General features: G+C 45.8%; 1 protein-coding gene across 2 annotated transcripts in view; it reads left to right on the top strand.

The window, feature by feature from the left end:
- The window catches only part of itfg1 (integrin alpha FG-GAP repeat containing 1), a 158,786-nt gene that overhangs the window by 71,221 nt on the left and 65,065 nt on the right, over nt 1–22,500 (top strand). For both annotated transcript variants that reach the window (XM_048262833.1, XM_048262832.1), the window contains exon 10: nt 5,367–5,524. In XM_048262833.1, the coding sequence (XP_048118790.1) occupies nt 5,367–5,524 (158 nt within the window). The remainder of the gene's footprint in view (nt 1–5,366; nt 5,525–22,500) is intronic.

Below are 22,500 nucleotides of genomic sequence, written 5' to 3'. Positions count from 1 at the left end.
AGAGAGAGAGTGAAGACCAACAGGAGGTGGGTACTTAGGCACTTCATGGAAGTGAAGAAGACAGACAGACAGACAGACAGACAGACAGACAGACAGACAGACAGACAGACAGACAGACAGACAGACAGACAGACAGACAGACAGACAGACAGACAGACAGACAGACAGACAGACAGACAGACAGACAGACAGACAGACAGACAGACAGACAGACAGACAGACAGACAGACAGACAGACAGACAGACAGACAGACAGACAGACAGACAGACAGACAGACAGACAGACAGACAGACAGACAGACACCACACCACACCACACCACACCACACCACACCACACCACACCACACCACACCACACCACACCACACCACACCACACCACACCACACCACACCACACCACACCACACCACACCACACCACACCACACCACACCACACCACACCACACCACACCACACCCACCACACCACACCACACCACACCAGAACAGTCCCATGCCCACATATTGCATTTTGTTGTTTTTTTTATTTATGCATTCAGCAGAGAGGAGATAAATAGTTAGACACTATTAGTTAGACCTCCCTACTTCTCACTCTTGTACTCTCTACTCCCTCTCTCTCCATCCTTCATTCTCTCTCTCCTCCTCTCCTCCCTCTCCTCTCTGCGTCTCTCTGGAGGCTGGACTGAGTGAGGTGCACCTGGTGCTCTGCTTAGCATTCATGAGCCGCTAAATCCCTAGCATCTGCACAGCCCTGCACTTTCCCCCAAGACCCTCAGAGAGAAAGGAGGGGTGTGTGTGTGTGTGTGTGTCAGTGAGAGTGTTTGTGAGAGAGACAGAAAGAGAGAAAGTGAGTGAGAGAGATGATCCTACACAGGGAAGAGGTGTCAAAAGATGGGTGGCTCAGTAGGAGAAGAACAGAGAGGAGTGATGAGAGAGAGCTCAGGAGAAAGGACGGGAAGGAAGCAAGGGAGGATGTGACAGAGAGAGAGAAGAGAGTGATGTGAAGATGGAGGGAGATGAAGCAGTGAAGGAGAGGAGTGGAAGAGGGAGACTGGATGCCTGCCCCTCTGTTCTGTGTGAGCCTCCCCATTTCTCCTCCAGGAGGTGCTCTTCTCTGAAAGAGCTCCACTTTCCTAGAACACCCCCTCTCCATCCCACACACACACACACACACACACACACACACACACACACACACACACACACACAGATACATACCCAGTATCTGTTTTCTTCCCATCCGCCTCTTTATATATCTCTATATCACACACACACACACACACACACACACACACACACACACACACACACACACTGTTTTCACACACACTGTTCGGTAATTGACGTCAACCAGTCTAATGGGAACCTCCTTCTCCATGGGCTTGTGGAACTGTCAATCCGCAGTCAACAAAACGGACTTCATAGCTGGCTATGCCAACCACCTTTCGTTGGAACTCCTTGCTCTCACTGAGACTTGGATCAAACCTGACAACACTGCCACCCCGGCTGCACTCTCCACTAACTTTACCCTCTCCCACATCCCTCGCCCATCTGGACGAGGATGTGGGACGGGCCTGCTGATCTCCAACAAATGGAAATTAGATAGATAGATAGATAGATAGATAGATAGATAGATAGATAGATACTTACTTACTTTCTTTCTTTCTTTCTTTCTTTCTTTCTTTTTCTTTCTTTCTTTCTTTTCTTTCTTTCTTTCTTTCTTTCTTTCTTTCTTTCTTTCTTTTCTTTCTTTCTTTCTTTCTTTCTTTCTTTCTTTCTTTCTTTCTTTCTTTCTTTATCCCCAAGGGGAAATTCAAATTCACCCCACTACTGCCTTCAAACAAATATGTCTCATTTGAATACCATGCCATCACAGTGATCGCCCCAGCAAAACTCTACGTGCTGGTCATCTACCGCCCTCCAGGCCAACTAGGCGACTTTATGGACGAACTTGACACTCTGCTATCCTCCATCCCTGAGCATGACTGTCTGCTTCTCGTCCTCGGCGATATGAACATCCACTTAGACGCCCCAGGCTCAGCGGACGTTTTGGCCCTGATCCACTCTTTTGACCTCAAACTGGTTCAAAGCCCACCTACTCACAAAGCTGGCAAAGAGCTTGACTTGATCCTCACTCGGAACTGCAGCACACTCACCCTCATGGTGACGCCTCTCCATCTTTCTGACCACTTCTTCATCCAGTTCAACGTCAGCCTGACAGAACAGCCTCCGACTCCTCAGCCGATGGTCACGTTCCGCCGCAACATCCGGAACGTGTCTCCAACCCACTTTTCCTCTGCGGTTGCCTCCGGTCTACCTCCACTCAACACCTTCTCTCTGGAGGTTAATGAGGCCACAGACTCGCTCTGCTCCACACTGAGCATGTGTCTAGACGAGCTGTGCCCTCTTACCACAAGGCCAGCTCGATCCAAACACTCTCATCCATGGCTAAATGATACCCTCCGATCGCAGCGCACCAAACTCAGGAAATGGCACAAATCCAAACTAACTGATGACCTCAAAAACTACCAGACACTCCTAACCTCCTTCTCAGCCAGCATCACTGCTGTTAAGACGGCTTTCTACAATGACAAAATCAACAGCGCTACAGACACTCGAAAACTTTTCTCAACCTTCAAATCGCTACTCAACCCTCAGCTGCCTCCTCCTCCATCCAGCCTTACTGCAGATACCCTTGCCTCATTTTTTACAAACAAAGTGGCGGCAATCAGCAGTCAATTCTCTACATGCCCACACAATGCATCAGACTCAGAAACCGCACTCCTACAACCTCTAGAGGCTGCTGGAACATCTCTTTCAGCATTCACGCCTCTCTCCGAGAGTGAAGTGTCTAGACTCCTGACATGTAGCCGTCCTACCACATGCTAGCTGGACCCTATACCTACGAGCCTACTTCAGTCCATCGGGTAACACTGTTACTTAAGAAAACTTCTCTCAACCCTGCTCAAGTCAAGAACTACCGCCCTGTCTCACTCCTGCCTTTCCTATCCAAAGGAATTGAACGAGCAGTCTCCAAACAGGTCTCTGACTTCCTTTCACAGAACAACCTTCTGGATCCAAATCAGTCTGGGTTCAAAAGCTGCCACTCTACCAGAAACGGCTCTGCTGTCTGTAACAGAAGCCTTAAAGGAAGCCAGGGCGACCGGGCCGGTCATCAGTACTCATTCTGTTTGACTTATCGGCTGCCTTTGACACGGTTAATCACTGCATCCTTCTCTCTATACTCTCTAACATGGGAATCTCCGGTTCTGCTCTCTCCTGGTTTGAATCCCTACCACACAGCAGCTCGTTTAACATTATCATGGCTTGGTCAGCTATCTGCATCTCACCATCTCACCACAGGGGTCCCCCAGGGCTCAGTGCTGGGCCCCCTTCTCTTTGCTATCTACACCACCTCCTTGGGACAGATCATCCGTTCACATGGCTTCTCATACCACTGATATGCAGATGACACACAGCTCTATCTGTCTTTTCCACCTGATGACCCCTTGGTTTCAGCACGGATCTCGGATTGCCTCTCAGACATAGCTACATGGATGAAGGCTCACCACCTTCAGCTGAACCTCTCAAAGACTGAATTGCTGGTCCTCCCAGCTAAACCTACCATACACCACCACAACATCAACATCAAATTTGACTCCCTGTCTGTTTCACCTACCAGGACTGCAAGAAATCTAGGAGTTGTTCTCGTCAACCAACTAACATTCTCAGATCATGTTGCCTCAGTTGCCCGGTCATGCCGTTTCGCACTCTACAACATACAGAAAATCAGGACTTACTTGACTCAAGATGCTACCCAACTTCTGGTTCAGGCAATAGTCATCTCACGACTTGACTACTGCAACGCCTTCCTGACAGGTCTCCCAGCCTGCGCAGTGAAACCCCTTCAGATGACCCAGAACGCGGCGGCGCGCCTGGTCTACAACCAACCCAGAAGGGCACACGTTACCCCGCTGCTCATCCAGCTACACTGGCTACCTATGGCGGCCTGCATCAAATTCAAGGCTCTAACGCTTGCCTACAAAGTAGTCTCCGGTTCTGCTTCCACCTACTTGAATGCCCTCATACAGACATACGCCTACCTCCAGACCGGCTGCACTCCTCAGATCTAACGACGCCTAGCTCTCTACCACCGGTACTCTCAGGCCAATCCAAACTTTTCTCATCTTTTGTTCCTCGTTGGTGGAACACACTGCCAGTTCCTACAAGGGCAGGGACATCCCTCTCCATTTTCAAAAAAACTCCTGAAGACCCAGCTCTTTAGAGAACATCTCCTCTCATAGCACCACTTACAACAAGTCTTGCTGAGCCTAGCACTTACCAGCCATCTTGAACAGCACTCACACTTATTCTTACTGTACTCTACCGTTTTTTAATTGTCCTAAAATTGTTGAGAGAATTGCTTTAAAACTTAACTCTTACCATGTTGTTAGTACCTTTGGTTAAAAATGCGTCAGCCAAATGTAATGTAATGTAATGGTGTCTATTTGGTGTCAGACTGGTGGTGTTTTGGTTGTGTTTATTCCCCTCGTCCACACATCATTTCTTTGAAACCTCGCCATCGAGCAGCAATTCTCAGATGTTCATGAGAACACTTAAATCTATCTATCTGCGCGGTGTCTGCTTTCATAGGGGAGAAAGCACACACACACACACACACACACACACACACACACACACACACACACACACACACACACACACACACACATACTGAGGAGTGCTGCATACATGTTGGCTTGTATGTTTGTTTGAGGTGCTTCCTTGGAATTATTCAACGCACGCCTCAGTATACCCCTCCAGAGGAGCAGTCTGGGAGGGTTGGGTGGTTGGGTAGTGGTGGTGGCGGAGGATGAGGCTGGCTTGTCTGTGTTGTGTGTGAAGGCTGAGTCTGAGTGTGAGTCTCCACAGGGTGGTGTATATGTGGTGAGAAGTGGCTGATGAGGGAGGACTGGCTTCATTAAGCTGTCAGCAGGCTTTTGAGCTGGGCTGACTGCTCCAATTTCAGCAGGATTCCATAACTGTAATTCTGTTACCCCCTGACTCTCTCTCTGTCCCTCTCTCTCTCTCTCCGCCCCCCCCCACCACCACCACCACCACCACCACACACACACACACACACACACACAGTGTTGATGTTTCATCTGATGAATGTATTAAACATAATTCACTCACACCTGTCTATCTCTCTTTCTCTCTCTCTCTCACTCTCAATTCAAGTGAGCTTTATTGGCATGACAGATATTCCTCTCTCTTTCGTTCTCCTTCTCCACCTCGCCGGTGACTGTAAACTATGTGTGAAAAACACTCACAGTCTGTGTTTTTTTTTGTTTTTTTTTGCAGGGGAGTTGGGTGTCCGTGCTGACTGACCTCCAGTGGAAGGGGACGCTGTGGGGCTTCGTGCCCGGGGACCTGAGCATGCCCATCAGCCTGCACATGGGCGACTACAACCTGGACGGCTTTCCCGACGCCCTGGCCATCCTCAGGAACACCAGCGGGGGGTGAGTGTCCTGTACCGGCCCGACTCTCTGGGGCATCCTGCTGATACTTGTGATGACCTGTACAGTAGTCTTTGTTCTCGGTGCAAGTGCCAGAGCTCCATGCTTGGTCAGCTGACTTTTTCTCCTCATCTCATTGGCTGACTGTAATTCCAGGCAGCTGTGAATGGTTAGTTGTGTATGAACTGTGTAGTAGTTGTGTATTTGCAGGTGGTCAGGGACTCTTTTGTGTGGTTGTTGGTCTGGTTCTTATTGATGGCCAATAATCAGTTAATGCATCGTATGTCTGGGATCGGACGCCTCTTATAAACGTTTATTAACTTTGGCTTTGGCGTATTGGCTTGTGTGACTTCTTGACTTATCTGATTGGTCGGTGCTCCCCTTGAGTGATGGGAGGTTAAGCTGGAAATCCGCCTGGAAATTGAGCACATCAGCATCTGCTCACAGGAGCCATGCTGGCATTAAACACCGCAGTATACGCAGACAGTGGTGTCCCATGGAGAGAAGTGATGTATGTCCAGTGATTTACTCTTAGCCAACGCTCTGTCCTTCAGACTTATTCAGCCTTTTCCATTTGTCCAAAAGTGTCTCTGCTCTGACAGATGGTAACATGAGTATAAATCTAGTAAAGTTTCCGGTGTGCCTTAAATTGAATTACTTTTTTTTCGTCTTTTTCTGTCTTTTCCTTCCGTTGGTCGATATGAAGAGTCAAGTGAAGATTTGAGGTCTTCTATTCAAGAGAAATATTTATGGCAGAATGGTGTGAAGGTATAAGTGTGTGATGTCTGAACAGACCCTATGTGCTGCTTTTCAGTGCACCTTTTTAAATGTTTAACCTGAAGATGTGGATATTGGGATTCAGTTTACAGAACAAACAGTGTGTGTGTGTGTGTGCGTCTGTGTCTGTGTGTGTCTGTGTTTGTGTGCCTATGCTTGCATGTATGGCTGTGTCCTTTAATCAGAGTTGGTTGCGTCCATGATATGACCCATTAGCAAGGTCAATTAAAAGGTCAGAGGTGAAATTGTCAGAATTGTCCTTTGTTGAGACAAGCTGTCCATGTCATACCAGATTGATCTGTGGTGCTCATCAGTGTTAAATAGTGTGTGTGATTATGTTTGTTTTGTTAAGGACCAGCATTAGTGCTGAAGATTACTATCATCAGGTGGAGTTTACCCATGTTGAAGACACATGATAAGAACTCAGACATGCAATGACATTACACACACACACACACACACACACACACACACACACACACACACTCAGAGAGAGAGGGAGAGATGTGTGATTTGTTTGTGTTGTGGGGCTCGTTTGTGGGGATGGCAGTCCAGCTCTTAAGCTCCCCACTGGCAGTGTCCACTCATAATCATCACAAGCATCAGACATTCACATTAACCCTGCACACACACACACACACACGTGCACATGCACACACACACACACACACACACACACACACACACACACAATCACAATCAACACCAGCATCTGACTTTTACCCTACAACGGTTAACGAAACAATGCTTACTCACACGCAATCATTCACACACATTCTAATGATCAACACTAGCATCAGACACTGACACTGACTCTCTCTCTCTCTCTCACTCACATACACATGCATACATGCACATACAAAAAAACATACACACACTAGTGTTAATTTTGTCACCTATTTTTAATTTAGTCCTAGTCTTAGTCTTGTGACGAAATGTCATTTTTAGTCTTTGTCATATTTAGTCATTCAAATATAATTTTTGTTAGTCAAGTTTTTAGTTAACTAAAAGTCTCGCCATTTTAGTCTAGTTTTAGTCAAAAGAAAACTAAAGGTATCTTAGTCTTAGTCAGTTTTAGTCAACACATTTTAGTCTTTTTTTTATAACAAATTATTTCTGATTACCATTTGAGTCAAATAGTGTTTCACACATCTCAATTTTCCAACAATATTGTGTGTCCACAGGGCTTCTCGTCTGTTATAATTACTCATTCTGATTTTTTGTCAGTCAGTATGTTTACATGCACAGGTAAGTCGAGCTACAGTTATAGCTCGGCTGGGATTTGACCATAGATGTAAAAGATTTAAATGGACCACTGTCATATTCGTAGACCAGTGTTTCTCAAAGTGTGGTCCGGGAATCACTGGTGGTCCATAGTTATCCCAAGTGGTCCGCGAAAGCAGACGTGGTAAAATATAATATAGATGAGTTGTTTGCAATATTGAACCAACTTGTATGTAAAAAAACAGTTCTGCAACACTGTCTATGTAAGATATGCCAGTTTAAATCATACAGTATGAATCCACACAACAACCAAAGTGGTTCAGTGAGTAGGCCTATAGTGTAGACTAATTATAGGCTACTGTTGAAGAAGGTATAATCTTTTTTTTTTTTTTTTAGCTAGGGTTAGTTAAGTGGTCCTGAAACTGAAAAAAGTTTGAGAAACACTGTCAGAGACCAAAGTATTAATGTTTTACTCCCAAGCTAGATGGCTTATATATTAAACACAACACATTCCCCAAACAGACTCTCCATCTTAGCCATAGCTAACTTGCTAGCTTAACTTTCCATATTAGCTTACTTGCTAGCAAACTTTGCATCATCAGTCTAACTAGTTAAATAGTTGACATTACATGATGAACATTTTCGTATGGACATTCTGGGGATGTTAATTTGTATGAGAGAAGCTTCAACTTCTGGGTATGTAGCATTGTGGCATACAGCTTAGGTAGTTAGCTTGCTAACTCTGGCAGAAATCTCCAGTGTTCTTGTTCCATGTAGTTTTCGCGGTTGCAGCCACAGGGTTGCAGCAACAGCACGTAGACTAGCCTACAGGAAAGCTGTTGCGAATGAACTCATTCGAATATTTTGAAAACGTAACAGCTAGATATTCTGTCTTCTCATTTTGTAGACCTAAAATGAAGAGAGATTTTATCTTAGTTTTTATTTCATGCAAAACATTTTAGTCTCGTCTTTTTTCGTCAACAATAATGCATCTTAAGATAGTCTTAGTCAGTGTTTCAGGACATTACTGCTGTCTCGTCATCGTCTCGTCTTAGTCATGAAAAAAAAGGTTGTTGACTAACATATTTCCTCTCGTCTCGTCTGACGAAATTAACACTAACACACACACACACACACCTTTTACACCCCCCTCCCATTGCACTCATGCTGTACATCATCTAGTGGTACATCATCTAGTGGTGTCCACTGTCCCTCTCTCACACACACGTGTTGGCCAGTCCCCTCCATGGACAGCTGCTCTGACTGCTCTGAGAAAGGAGGAGGATGGTACACAATGATGCTAGTGGAGAGATAACCAAGTCTAAATAGCATTGGCCAATGATCAGCACATCATCAATGCACGCAGATGCTGTGTGTGTGTGTGTGTGTGTGTGTGTGTGTGTGTGTGTGTGTGTGTGTGTGTGTGTGTGTGTGTGTGTGTGTGTGCGCTCGCGCTTCTCCCAGATGGTCATGTCTTATCCCACAATCTCTGAAATTGCTTCACGCCTCATGCTGTCGTCGTCTATATGCTGAACTTTAACCTACATGTAAATTGCTTTAGTGGGATGTACAGTACCAGATGTGTGTTGGTTAGTTTCATGATCAGGGTGAACAGTTTCTTGTTCCAGTTTTCTGCTAATAATAATATTTTGTGAAACTGTATCGAATTGTTGCATTTTTAAAATGAGACATAATGGTATTCTTGTTTTTTTTATGTGACATCCACATAAAATTATCAAACAATTTGTGTGTGAGTGTGTGTACGTGCGTGCCGCCGTGTGCGTGTGCGCGTGCCTGCATGTTTGTGTGTGTGTGAGAGTCTCTGTGTCCATGCATATGCAGTTGTCAGAGTTGCCAGTGTAGCTAGTATTATTTGGTAAGTGTAGAGTTCATGTAACATTAATGTAATTAACACACACACAAACACATTTCTCACTTGTTTCTCTCTGTCCCCATCTCTCCTTCACTGCATTCTCACACACACGCATTAGTCAGTGAAGAACGTACATCCTGTCTTCTCCAGACACATTCTGTTCCCTTCCCTTTCTGTACTCTTTGTCTTTTGCCTCCCTCCAGAACCTCTCCTGTTCTTTCAGTCTACCACCTTTTTTCTGTGCAGTTTCTCTCTCTCTCTCTCTCTCTCTCTCTCTCTCTCTCTCTCTCTCTCTCTCTGTCTCTCTGTACCAGTATTTGGCACGCACCATTGCCACGCACCCGCTCACTCCAAATCCATGACATACAGACATCTCTCTGTTTATCGATGGGAGGGAAAATGCCCTTCTCCCTGCAAGCTGTTCTTTTCTTGGGAAGGCTGAGGACACACACACACACACAAACAGCATCATCCATACACACATGCATATGCATTCACACACACACACAACTTCCCTTCTTCTCTCTCTTTCTCTCTCTCTCACACACACACACACACAGAGAGAGAGAGAGAGAGTTTGTGGTATGGGAAGAGGTTGTCGTTAGACAGTGAGTGTGGTGAATGTTAATAGGTGCTCGGGGCTTTGTTGCAGGGCTGAACAGGCATACTGTTAAAGCCTCACAGAACACGGCCCACTTTGCTGCCAAACCAACTGACACCTGACCTTTCCTCTCTCTCTCTTTCTCTCTCCCCCTCTCTTGCTCTCTCTTCTCTCTCTCTGTGTGTGTGTGTGTGTGTGTGTGTGTGTGTGTGTGTGTGTGTGTGTGTGTGTGTGTGTGTGTGTGTGTGTGTGTGTGTGTGTGTGTGTGTGTGTGTGCGTGTGTGTGATTGTATCCATTTAAAACCTTACGCCTACTGTAGCTTTCATTTTGCAACCTCTTTTCATATGTGAATGGTGATGTGTGGGTGTGACGTAAGTGTGTTGTGGAGGTGGGTGGTGTGTGGAGGTGTGTGGTGAATATGTGCAAATGTTTGATTCAGTCTGTTTCGTTTGTCTGTGGGTGTCAATGTCAGTGTGTGTAGGGGGGCCTGTGAATAGGAGGTGTTGCTTTGTGGAGGAGTGATTTTTGTGTGTGTGAATTGTGCTAGGACTTTTGTCTTGTGTGTGTGTGTGTGTGTTTGTGTGTGTGTGTATGAATTGTGCTAGGACTTTTGTCTTGTGTGTGTGTGTGTATGAATTGTGTTAGGACTTTTGTCTTGTGTGTGTGTGTGTGTGTGTATGAATTGTGCTAGGACTTTTGTTTGTGTGTGTGTGTGTGTGTGTGTGTGTGTGTGTGTGTGTATGAATTGTGCTAGGACTTTTGTCTTGTGTGTGTGTGTGTGTGTGTGTGTGTGTGTGTGTGTGTGTGTGTGTGTGTATTGTGCTGTTGGTTTTTTTGTTGTGTCACAGTGCAGTACATCTGTTGTCTTTTTTTGTCTCTCTCTCTCTCTCTCTCACAGTGCAGATCTCTCTCTCTCTCTCTCTCTCTCTCTCTCTCTCTCTCTCTCTCTGTCTCTGTCTCTCTTTCTCTCTCTTTCTCTCTCTCTTTCTCTGTCTCTCTCTCTTTCTCTCTCTGTCTCTCTCTTTCTCTATCTTTCTCTCTCTTTCTCTGTCTCTCTCTCTTTCTCTCTCTCTCTTACTTGGGATAATATCCCCATAGAAGTTTTTGTTCAGCAAGCTGCCTATGACAAAATGAATCAGATCTCTTTAGGCTTCTACATAGACACAGACAGACACAGACAGACACAGACAGACACAGACAGGCACACACACAGCTATTACAACACACAGCAATTCACAAATTGTGCGGTGTGAGAGCAGCCATTTACTCATGTTGTAGTGTGGAATACCAATGTAGCATAAGCTAGTGTTGGCCAGCTGTGACCATATGAATGGTCTTTCATTCTGTGGGTTGTCGATGCTCATGCCCTGTGAGCTTCGCTTGTTCCTGTGTATGCTTGACGCCTGAGAGACATTGCTCACTTTTTTTGGCTTGGACCTGCATCGTAGCAGCTTATCTCCCACTTCAGGATGTGCGCGAGACAAGAGGCACCTCTGATCTGAGGGATGGAGTAGTGGATGTGAAGTGGGTGGGAGGGGTGGAGCGAAGGGGGGTGGTGCGGCAGGGATCTTGGCAGCAGGCAACACGAGGCAGAACCAAGGAACAGAGCTGCCGTCGAACAGCTGGACTGCTTCCTGCTTTAGTGTGTAAGGAGACACACACACACACACACACACACACACACACACACACACATACACAGAGAGAGAGAGACGGGGAGAGGCAGCACACCTGCCCGTTTGCTCTGATGAACACCTGTCTTGTATCCAGCAGGCAAACGCTGCAGTCAGAAGCATTTAGAGACATTTACCAAACAAACAGCTCTGTGGCCTTTGGGCTTTGCTAAGTGCATGCAAGTGTGTGTGCATAATAGCTCAGGTGTTGGTGTCTGTGTGTGTGTGTTTGTGTCTGTGTATAGATATGCGTGTGTGTGTGTCTGTGTCTACACCTGCTCAGAGCTGTGTGTGCATGCACAGGCGAATGTGTCTCCCCCTCTTTGTGAGTGTGCGTGCGTGCGTGCGTGTGTGTGTGTGTGTGTGTGTGTGTGTGTGTGTGTGTGTGTATGTGTGTATGAGACTGAGGAATTGATCTGAGTTGTGAGGCTGACTAGTTTCTCTGTTCTTTGTGGACCCAACTGCAGCATTGGGTTCACCCAGGATACTGCCTGTGTGTGTGTGTTTGTGTGTGTGTGTGTGTGTGTGTGTGTTTGTGTTTGTGTCAGTCCCAATCAGTCTAACTTCCTCGTAGTTGCTGCAGCAGTCTGTGTGTGTCTGATTCCCTCTCCAGTATACAGTATCTCTCCTCTCCTCCGCTGCGTCCATCCCGAGTGCCCGGCTCATGGCCCAGGCCTGGCCTAGGCTGATGACTCAGACGGGGGAGGAGGAGCACACACACACACACACACACACACACACACACACACACACACACACACACACTAACTTCACCCTCAGAAGTCCTGCCTTGAACCCCAGCCGCACACACTCTGCAAAGCTACTCACTCCATCTTTGATGCGACACACACACACACACACACACACACACACACACACACACACACACACACACACATACAGAGAACACTTATGTAAGTGATTACATTGGAATACACACACACACACACACACACACACACACACACACACACACACCCAGCACAGTACCCACACAGCCTGATATTTTATCTTTTCCTCATGACTCACTATTCCCTTGAGCTGATCTGTACCAACAACTTATCTTTACACAAATGCACACCTTTTTTTATGTCCCATTGTGTAGTCTTTCAGGACATGATTGGACACACAACTCCTGCTCAACAAGATGGGCTCCTGGCCTACACACACACACACACACACACACACACACACACACACACACACACATACAGAGAACACTTATGTAAGTGATTACATTGGAATACACACACACACACACACACACACACACACACAAACAAACACACACACATGCACAATCAGTGATGTATTCTTTATCATGATGAATACACTTTCATACAGACACAATAGTCCATGTGCAAGTAGCCAGCCAGAAGCATGTTGCTATGCATACAACCCCTAAATGTGTGTACTCATACTGTGTGCACATGTGCTGTGTCCTGACATAGTGTGATACTGAATCACATTCTGAAGAATGGACTGGACCCACTGGACCCTAATCCAGCTGTTGTAACATACATGCCACACTTAAAGCCCTTCACACACACACACACACACACACACACACACACACACACACACACACACACACACACACACACACACACACACACACTCGCACAGTATTAGTGTTGTTTGTAATCAATTGCCTCGACTGACGCTTGCACAGGATAATTAAAAGCAGAAAATCCCAGTGATCATGAGCATGCTGTCCAAGCTCATTTTACACACACACACACACACACACACACACACACACACACATACTGAGCCATGTGCAGTCACAGGTCAGTGGAGGTCTTGCCTGGCTGATGCCCAGATTAAAGAGTGGGCTTCCATCGGGAGCAGCATGCACTCTCACTGGTGCTTGACCCTGGGGGTCAGTTGTCAATAGTCGGGCATCTTTTTTAATGGAAGATTACTCTCCCACTCACCACAGATATGCAGATGCCGCCGCCCTCAAAAGTAACACACACACACACAGACACACACACACACACACACACACACACACACACACACACACACACACACACACACACACACACACACACACACACACACACACTCAAATGCACTCATGCACTTATATTATCCCATGGTCATTGTTATTTTCCACTTGTAGACACACACACACACACACACACACACACACACATCTTTTACACACATATTCAACTCGTTCACACACAGAGAGAACATAGAAAGCACCGCCATACTAATCTGCTGATGTGTCCAACCTGAAATGGAGAACAGCAGCTGGCTCTAAACTCCAGTCACTCTCTACGGGCTGCTCTCTCCATTTCTGTCTGTTGTAAGGCTCTTTCCCCCAATGTTCCATGTAGCGTTTCTTCTTAATTTGGTTAACTCTGATTGATGGTTGTAAAGCAACATGATCTGTATTAGGGGGTAGTAGGTTAGACTGACTGACTTAGGGTACTGGACTTAGGGCTGAGCTCTTGGGATTGAAGTGCTCTAAAATGTAACACATTGTAGGGGCCTAATAACATTTGGTGGAATCAGAATTTGAGTAATCTCTTTTGAATATTTATCATTAGTGGAAATGGGCCTAATTTTGCCCTGAATGCTTGTGTGGGTGCCCTCCTTTGGACAGTCTTGCCTACTGACTAGATTTCACTTCCGTAAAATTGAGATTGGTAGGGTCACTGGTGATTGGTGTTTTGAACCTTATTTTCATTGGAATTTCTACTTGGTGAGGTTTTCTTTTGATTGATAAAATGCTCTTAAACTACATACACTGCTTTTACTTCCAGTGTATTTAATGCAAGACCAACGTTTCCTGAGGCATTGATTTTTCAAGCAAGGTAATTGTAGCTTGTAAAATCCTCTAGGGTGGTGTTACCTAGAGTGAAATCATGTACGGTTCCTTGAGGTTTGGGTTGTGCTTGGAAGATCATGACTTGATTTGTCTAAATTGACCGGGCCCAGTTCTGACAGTACTGTTACATCAGGTCCAGATGCTGCTATAGCCCTTGTTCAGTGTTCAGATCGTCTACAAAGAGCAGGGATTTAATTTAACATCTGTGTCCAAGAGGGTGAGCCCAGTTGTTAGAGATTGTTCCAATAATACTGCTAATTCATTTACATATTATTCTCTCTCTCTCTCTCTCTCTCTCTCTCTCTCTCTCTCTCTCATGGTCTCTCTCTCTCTCTCTCTCTCTCTCTCTCTCTCTCTCTCTCTCTCTCTCTCATGGTCTGGTATTATCACCCAGCCTCCATTCTCTCTCACTCCGTCTCTCTCGTTCTAGATTGATGATCTTTAGAGACTCGTTGCATGTCCGTGTTTATGTCATAGTGAAGCGTCCAGGGAGAGGATCTGTTGGAGGATTTGTTGTCTGACTCTTTACTGTCCGTGCTCTGCCCCACTGGCCATCATGCTTCTCTCATGACCGGTATGAGGCAGAGATGGACAGTCACATCACAGTGTATGTCCATCACAGCAACATTATACTGGTGTGAATGGGAGGAGCTGTTTTCCCGCCTCTTCGTGTGTGTGTGTGTGTGTGTGTGTGTGTGTGTGTGTGTGTGTGTGTGTGTGTGTGTGTGTGTGTGTGTGTGCATGTTCGCTGACAGGTCTTTGTGCACTTTGTTAGTGTGTCTCAGCAGAGGGGTTTTTGCATGAGACTAAATGAGTTAGATTGGAAAGGAAGATGTGTGGAGATGAGCCCATTTGTCTAAGGGGGTAGTGAGGAGGTGTAGTAATAAAACCCTCCAATCCCATTTCCATAATGTCTTTGCTTTTGTGTGGGACGTGTGTGTGTTTATACGTGTGTGTGTGTGTGTGTGTGTGTGTGTGTGTGTGTGTGTGTGTGTGTGTGTGTGTGTGTGTGCGCGCAAGTGTGTGTGTGTGTGTGTGTGTGTGTGTGTGTGTGTGTGTGTGTGTGTGTGCAAGTACAAGCGTAGTTGTGACATGACATGCCCCAGGATGCTCAGTTATTCTTTCCCAGACAATGAAGAGGCTGTTAGTCCTAATAAGATCAACACATCTGTTGGGTTGTACAAGGCATACCCATGAAAGCTCTAACTCACACACACACACACACACACACACACATACACACACACACACGTAAACAGACTTTCTGACACGTAAACAGATTTTTTTCACAATTTCCAGTCTCTCTCCTTCTCTCCGTTCTTGCCACATTCACTCCATACTTCTCTTTCCTCTCTCTCTCTCTCTCTCTCTCTCTCTCTCTCTCTCCACCTCTCTCTCTCTTTCTCTTCTCTCTCTCCCTCTCTCTGCTGTGGTCTCAGATGGCCGAGTGCTTTAGCTCGCTGTGCTGTGGGGCCTCTGAGCACGCTGTCCCTTTCCTTGCAGTCAGCCTTTTCAAGCCCACAGGAGAGCCATTAGCTCAAGTGTTTTTCTTTCTCCCTCCCTCCATCTCTCCATCTCTCCCTTCACTCACTCTTTTTTTTCTCTTCCCTCTCTCACTCTCTCTCTCCTCTCTCTGCAGCCTCCATCGTTCTCCCATTTGCTTTATAGATCACACACACGCACGGACGCACGCACGCACGCACGCACGGGTACGCAGGCGGAGGGAGCTCGGCAGGGCAGTGGGGAGCTGAGGGTGGGGATAATGGGTGTCCCCATCCGTTTATGCGAAAAAACAAATTCACTTTCAGCATTAATGAAGCCTCTGAACACACACACACACACACACACACACACACACACACACACACACACAACTGCCAACAGAGAAAACGAGGGAGAGGGGGGAAGATACTGTAGACCCTTGCTCATCCATCATACATAGCCAAGCATTCATAAACATGTGCCCACTTAAAGGAGAACACATACACGCAGACGCATGCATTCGCATTCACTCACACACACACACACACACACACACACACACAGACACTGCCTTTCACTTACATTAGCTGATTAATGGACCATTCAGTTTGGACAAAAATAAAGATACAAGACAGAGTACAACAGACAAAAGACTCAAACTCAAATTATCTGCCCAAAATCGGAAAACCTTTCATGTCAATCCAATCTCATGTATTGATTTACCTTTTTTCCCCCTTTTAATTGAAATATCTGCTGTTCACCTCCTGGAAGGACATTCCCTTGATCCAAACCATCCCTGTCCTGCTTGCCAAATTTGAAAAGTATGTTGAGTCTGATAAATTATAATGGAAGAGGACTCCTTTGAAAATTACATTTATTTTCATTTTGTCGATGTAAATGAGATCAGCTGGGGGAAGTGACGCTTAGCATCACTGGGGGACTCCACAGTGGAGCCATTTGTCATCAGAGGCGGGCCATTGCCTACGATGCAAGCTGACAGTGGACCAGGCTGAATTTGACAACACCTAAACCTGAACCAGGATTGAACCCAAAGCACATCAGGTCACTTATGATAGTCTCAGCATCCACCTTGAGGTGGTGTTAACGCTGTTAAAGTCCAGAAGGTGGAAGATGATTCAACTATCTTACACTGACTTAATACACGAGTGCTGAAAAAACTATCTGACTCTCTGGTCCTCTATGGAGTTAGAGCTGGTTTTACCTACAGTAGAAGCTCATCATATCACCTTAAAACTGTCCTAGACATTTGCTCTTCAGAACAGCCTAAACCACTCTACTCTGATACTCATGTGAATCCTAATGTGAATCCAGACCAGCGTTATCTAATGCTACAAATCTCAGATTCTGATAGTCACCTAGAACTGACATTCAGCTTAGTGTGTGTGTGTGTGTGTGTGTGTGTGTGTGTGTGTGTGTGTGTGGCTGTTTTCTTGTTTTATGAGGTCAAGAGTGTGTTTGCCTGTTTTCAGTGACCCATGTGTGTGTACGCATACTGGTCAGTGAGGAGGGCAGGAGCACATCTTGCGGAGCAGCAGGTGACTTTCAGTCAAACAGAGAGACAGACGCTCACCCCTCTCACTTAGCCAACGCCAGCCACCAATCACTGTAGCACCTGTGGTGCAAACACACACACACACACACAAAGGCTCTCACACTACCTCTATGATTCCCATTGTGATAGAGGTTGACAGAGGTCAAAAAGGATTAAAGATTGAAAGGTGACCATCTGACTTATTTGTGTGGCTTGTTTATTAGTGTGTGTGTGTGTGTGTGTGTGTTTTGCACCACAGGTGCTACGATGTGATTGGTGGCTGGTATGAGGTTCAAGGTTTATTTATTGGGATTTGCATTGCAGTACACATTTATCCTCTAAAGGCCTCTTGCTGAAGCCTTTGTCAGTTCATTTGTTTAGCTGCTGCTGCCACCACTGACCGTTTTGTTTCCATCTTCTTTCATTTTTGCCCGCAACTCCATCTGCCTGTCAACAGACCTCTTTTCATCAGACTATTATGAGACTGAGCGCATAACCCGTAATATCCTTGGACCTCTCACAACATACAGTCCTTTCAGGTACCTCTTGTGTGTGTGTGTGTGTGTGTGTTCCCTGCAGTGCCTAAGTACACACCTCCTGTTGGTCTTCACTCTCTCTTTGTTCTTAGTAGGATTAATGGTCGGGTTCAGGGCTACAGAGAGTGGTGTGTGAATTGCAAAATGTCTGTGTCTGTGTCTGTGTGTGTCTTTGTGTGTGTGCGTGTATTTGTCTTTGTGTGGGCGTACATTTTGCACTCATGCACTACATTTTGTGAATTTATGACCAAGCGTGTGTTCCTGTGTGTTTGTATGTGCGGCAGAGCTGTCTGACTGTGTTTGTGTATTTGTGCGCAGGCCCATTTTAATAGTTTGTGTTGCGCTGCGCTGCGGTTGCGGTTGGCAGAACAAAAGGTGTCTGGTGAGAGGCGCTGCTGCTGTACCCAGATCAGCCCTCAAATAGAACTGCCCAGGCTGCCCACCCACACACCCTCATCCTGAGAGAGGGAAAGAGGGAGAGAGAGAGAGAGAGGGAGAGGGGGAGAGAAAGAGAGACTGATTGCTATGCTGTTTTGTCTTGTGCTTTGGCAACACTGTACCTACAGTATACACTACAGTCACACTAATAAAGCAATGTTGAATTGAATTGAGAGAGAGAGAGAGAAATGTATTAGGGGAGGGGTGGAGGAGAATGTGTGTAAGTGAGGGTAAAATGGAAACCTAGACAGAGAAACAGTGTGTGTGCTCTGGAGAGAAGAAGTGATCGAAGATGGAAGGTGATGGAAAGATGGGGATTGCGTGCATGAAGAAAGAAAGAGTGATATGGAGAGGATGAAGAGGATGGAATGAGTTAGAGAGGATGGAATGAGCTGGGTTACGTGCATGATGAAAGAAAGAGAGAATGAAGAGATGGAGAGATAGATAGAGAGATGTTGAAAGGCTGTGCCCTTTAAAATCATGTTCCCCAATAGACACTGTGTTCCCTCTCACTGGAGGCGATAAGAGCTTTACAACAAGGCAACACTCTCTCTACTGCAGTCGCACATTCACTCAACTCACAGACACTCAACACACAGACACACACACACACACACACACACACACGCACGCTCACACGCACGCTCACACTCACACACATACACACACTCACACTCACATGCCACTCTGATAATAGTATCACTGACCACATGAGTGTGCTTTAATATGCCCCCCCCACACACACACACACACACACACACACACACACACACACACACACACACACACACCTTTCCACACACATGTCCACACAGACTGTCTTTCTGTCTTTGCGCCAGTCTCTGAAGGGTAAAATGGTGGTCGATAGACTGTTCTAAAAGCTCAGTGATTGAGTGAGAGGGGGAAGAGGGCACTCAGAGCCATTAAAGAACATTAATGATCACTTAATTAAGTAGCATCAATTTATGTCATCTTTATGATATAAGCAGACTCGCTTAATAATCCACCTCATGAGAGGTGGAGACTGAAGACTGCTTGGGGATAAACATGTTCCCACACACACACATACATACATACATACATACACACACACACACACACACACACACACACACACACACACACACACACACACAACACACAAAGAACACAGATAGTGAGTGGGAGATGGTTATGCTGGATTCGCCAGTCATTTAAAAGCTTTGGCTGGCAGTCATCTGAAGAGCTCTCATATCCAGGGACAGATGGGAGTTTAACAACACATTTTTATTTTTAAAATGCACACACACACACACACACACACACACACACACACACACACACAGCCTTATCTGAATGTGTTGGTTTTAGCAGGCGGATGAAATTTGCTGGCCTTCTCTTTCTCCCAAACCTGCCTCTGTTGCTCTATCAGTACGCCTGCAGACTAAGAATTCAAGAGTGGACGGTTGTGTTGCTAGGCAATGCCATCCTTCTGCTTGTGTGTGTGTGTATGAGAGAGAGAGAGAGAGAGAGAGAGAGGTAGACCATGTCAAATGAGCAAAAAACATCTTTTCTTTGTCAATCAGGATTTGAGCTGTAAGTACTTGTTGCAGATGATGTGCTGTTTAGCATATTTAACATGTGGCGGCTTTGTGGGAGTTTAGGACATTCATTCATCATTATGAAAGGCCCTGCAAGTAAAGCCAAGACCGTAGCAAGTAGACAAACTCACTCTCACACACAAACACACTCACACACCCAGTCCTCAACTCAGTGGAGACAGCACTGCAGTGGAAGAGGCACTTTGCTCTTTGTCGTCTGGATAAACAAAAAAAGCAGACTTTTAGTTAACACTAGCAGACTATCAGCTGTCAGGCATAAGGCTCATCATTTCGTTCCTTCAATCCCAGAATCTAAAGCCAGAATATAAGCTTTTCTTTAGAGTGAAATGTGAGAGTTATTTGATGGGTGTCCTTACTCCCTAGATGGCATTTATTTCTAATGGAAAGTCCTTGTTTACAAAGAAGAAAACCATTGTTTACATAACACTGTTCTTAACACATGACAGTTGTCGTAGAAAGACACACACACTGACTTTATTATTGTCTTTACCATGGGATGAAGCGTTGTCCTTACTGGACCTCAGTAGGACAAACTGTTGACCTCTTTGTTTTCGGCGTGATCTGTACAACTGCAGTGAGACACACACGTGCGACGCACACACACACTTTCTCTCTCAACCACTCTCAACCTGTGTGTGTGTGTGAAGGTATGAATGTGAATGTATTGGTTGTACATATATTTCTGTGCGAGAGCCAGTGTGTATTAGGTGAAAGCCTCCTCTGGGCCTGGTCATTCTCTTCCAGGCCCATCTCTCTATGGAGCCAAATCATTACTGACACACACACACACACGCAGACACACACACACAGAGCAAGAGAGATAGACAGACACACTTTCTCCTAATTGGTCGCTTTGGACCCGGTGTCACGGCAACCCCAGGAGTGGGTTTAGAGTGACAGGTGGCTCATTGGTGAGCCCATCATCTATCGCTTCCCCTCCTCCGCCTCCACCTCCTCCTCCATCCACCCTGCAGAGACCCCCCATCACCATCACCATCAGCAGGGGGTGAAACAAACAGTCCAGAACAGACCAAAGAAGAGAGGGAGGGAGGGAGAGAGAGAGGCAGGAGGGTGAGAAAGAGTGAGAGATATAGCGATAAAGAGAGAGAGAAATAGAAGAGAGAGAGAATACAAAAGAAAAAACAACCTGAATAGGTGGTAAAAGTGAATGAAAGACAGAGAGACAGACACACAGACAAAGAGATTAAGTGATATGAGTGGTGTGTGTGACATATGTGAGGATTACTGCTTCTTGTGTATTCATGTTGATGCAGTGTGTGTGTCACATGCTTCGACACAGACAAAAGGAGACTACCTCTCAGAGGTGTGTGTGTGTTTGTGTTTGTGTGTGTGTGTGTCCGTCACAGGAGGTGGAAGTGACAGGTTGAGAGGAGAGCGGAGGCCCCGCAGGCACAGTTTTTCATTCACACTCTTCCCTCAAAGCCTCAGGCCACTCTTTCCATCTCTCTCTCTCTCTCTCTCTCTCTCAATTTTTTCTATCAGTCACTCATTAATTCAGTATGTCCATGTCTCTCTATCTACCTCTGTATCACTCTATCCATCCCTTCACCATATGCTTTCTTCCTCAAGTTATTATTTGGACTCTATGACCTCACATTTCTCCCATGACCCCTCTAGCTCTCCATCTCATTCTCTCTGTGGCCATTTCCATCGACAGAGAACAGGCTCCGTTCTGGTTCACTCTTCAGATGTTGAACTGTTCTGAACATTTTGACCAAAAAGATATTGGTTCAGAACTTGAAAAGTTGGTTCAGAGATGGTACCAAAAAAAAAAAAAAAGAAATAATTTCATGCCAAAGCACAAATCCCAAATCATCATAAAGCTGCAACTCCACACAAATCACTCATTGGTATTAAGTGTGGGGAATTCATAGCACTAAACATGGCGAAATTGTGAACCAGATGTCCTGCCCTGTAATAAGTATTAAGTATATATACTCTTTTGATACCGTGAGGGAAATTTGGTCTCTGCATTTATCCCAATCCGTGAATTAGTGAAACACACAGCACACAGTGTACACACAGTGAGGTGAAGCACACAATAATCCAGGTGCAGTTAGCTGCCTGCTACAGCGGCGGTCGGGGAGCAGTGAGGGGTTAGGTGCCTTGCTCAAGGGCACTTCAGCCGTGCCTACTGGTCGGGGTTCGAACCGGCAACCCTCCTGTTACAAGTCCGAAGCGCTAACCAGTAGGCCACGGCTGCCCCAAAATGTACTGTAAGTAACCAATTGTGTTGTTGGAAATGGCATGATTGATGTTTTGCCCTCTGTTTACTTCTCCCATTACCATGGTAATAGCCATGGCGTGAATGTTGGTGCATGTGCAGTGAGTCATGTCAGTCTAATTTAGCCTCACTTA

The sequence above is a fragment of the Alosa alosa genome, chromosome 14 (genome assembly GCF_017589495.1).
Source record: "Alosa alosa isolate M-15738 ecotype Scorff River chromosome 14, AALO_Geno_1.1, whole genome shotgun sequence".
Classification (NCBI taxonomy): Eukaryota; Metazoa; Chordata; class Actinopteri; order Clupeiformes; family Clupeidae; genus Alosa; species Alosa alosa.
The sequence above is the reverse complement of the archived record's forward strand: the minus strand, read 5'-3'. Positions and strand labels throughout refer to the sequence as shown.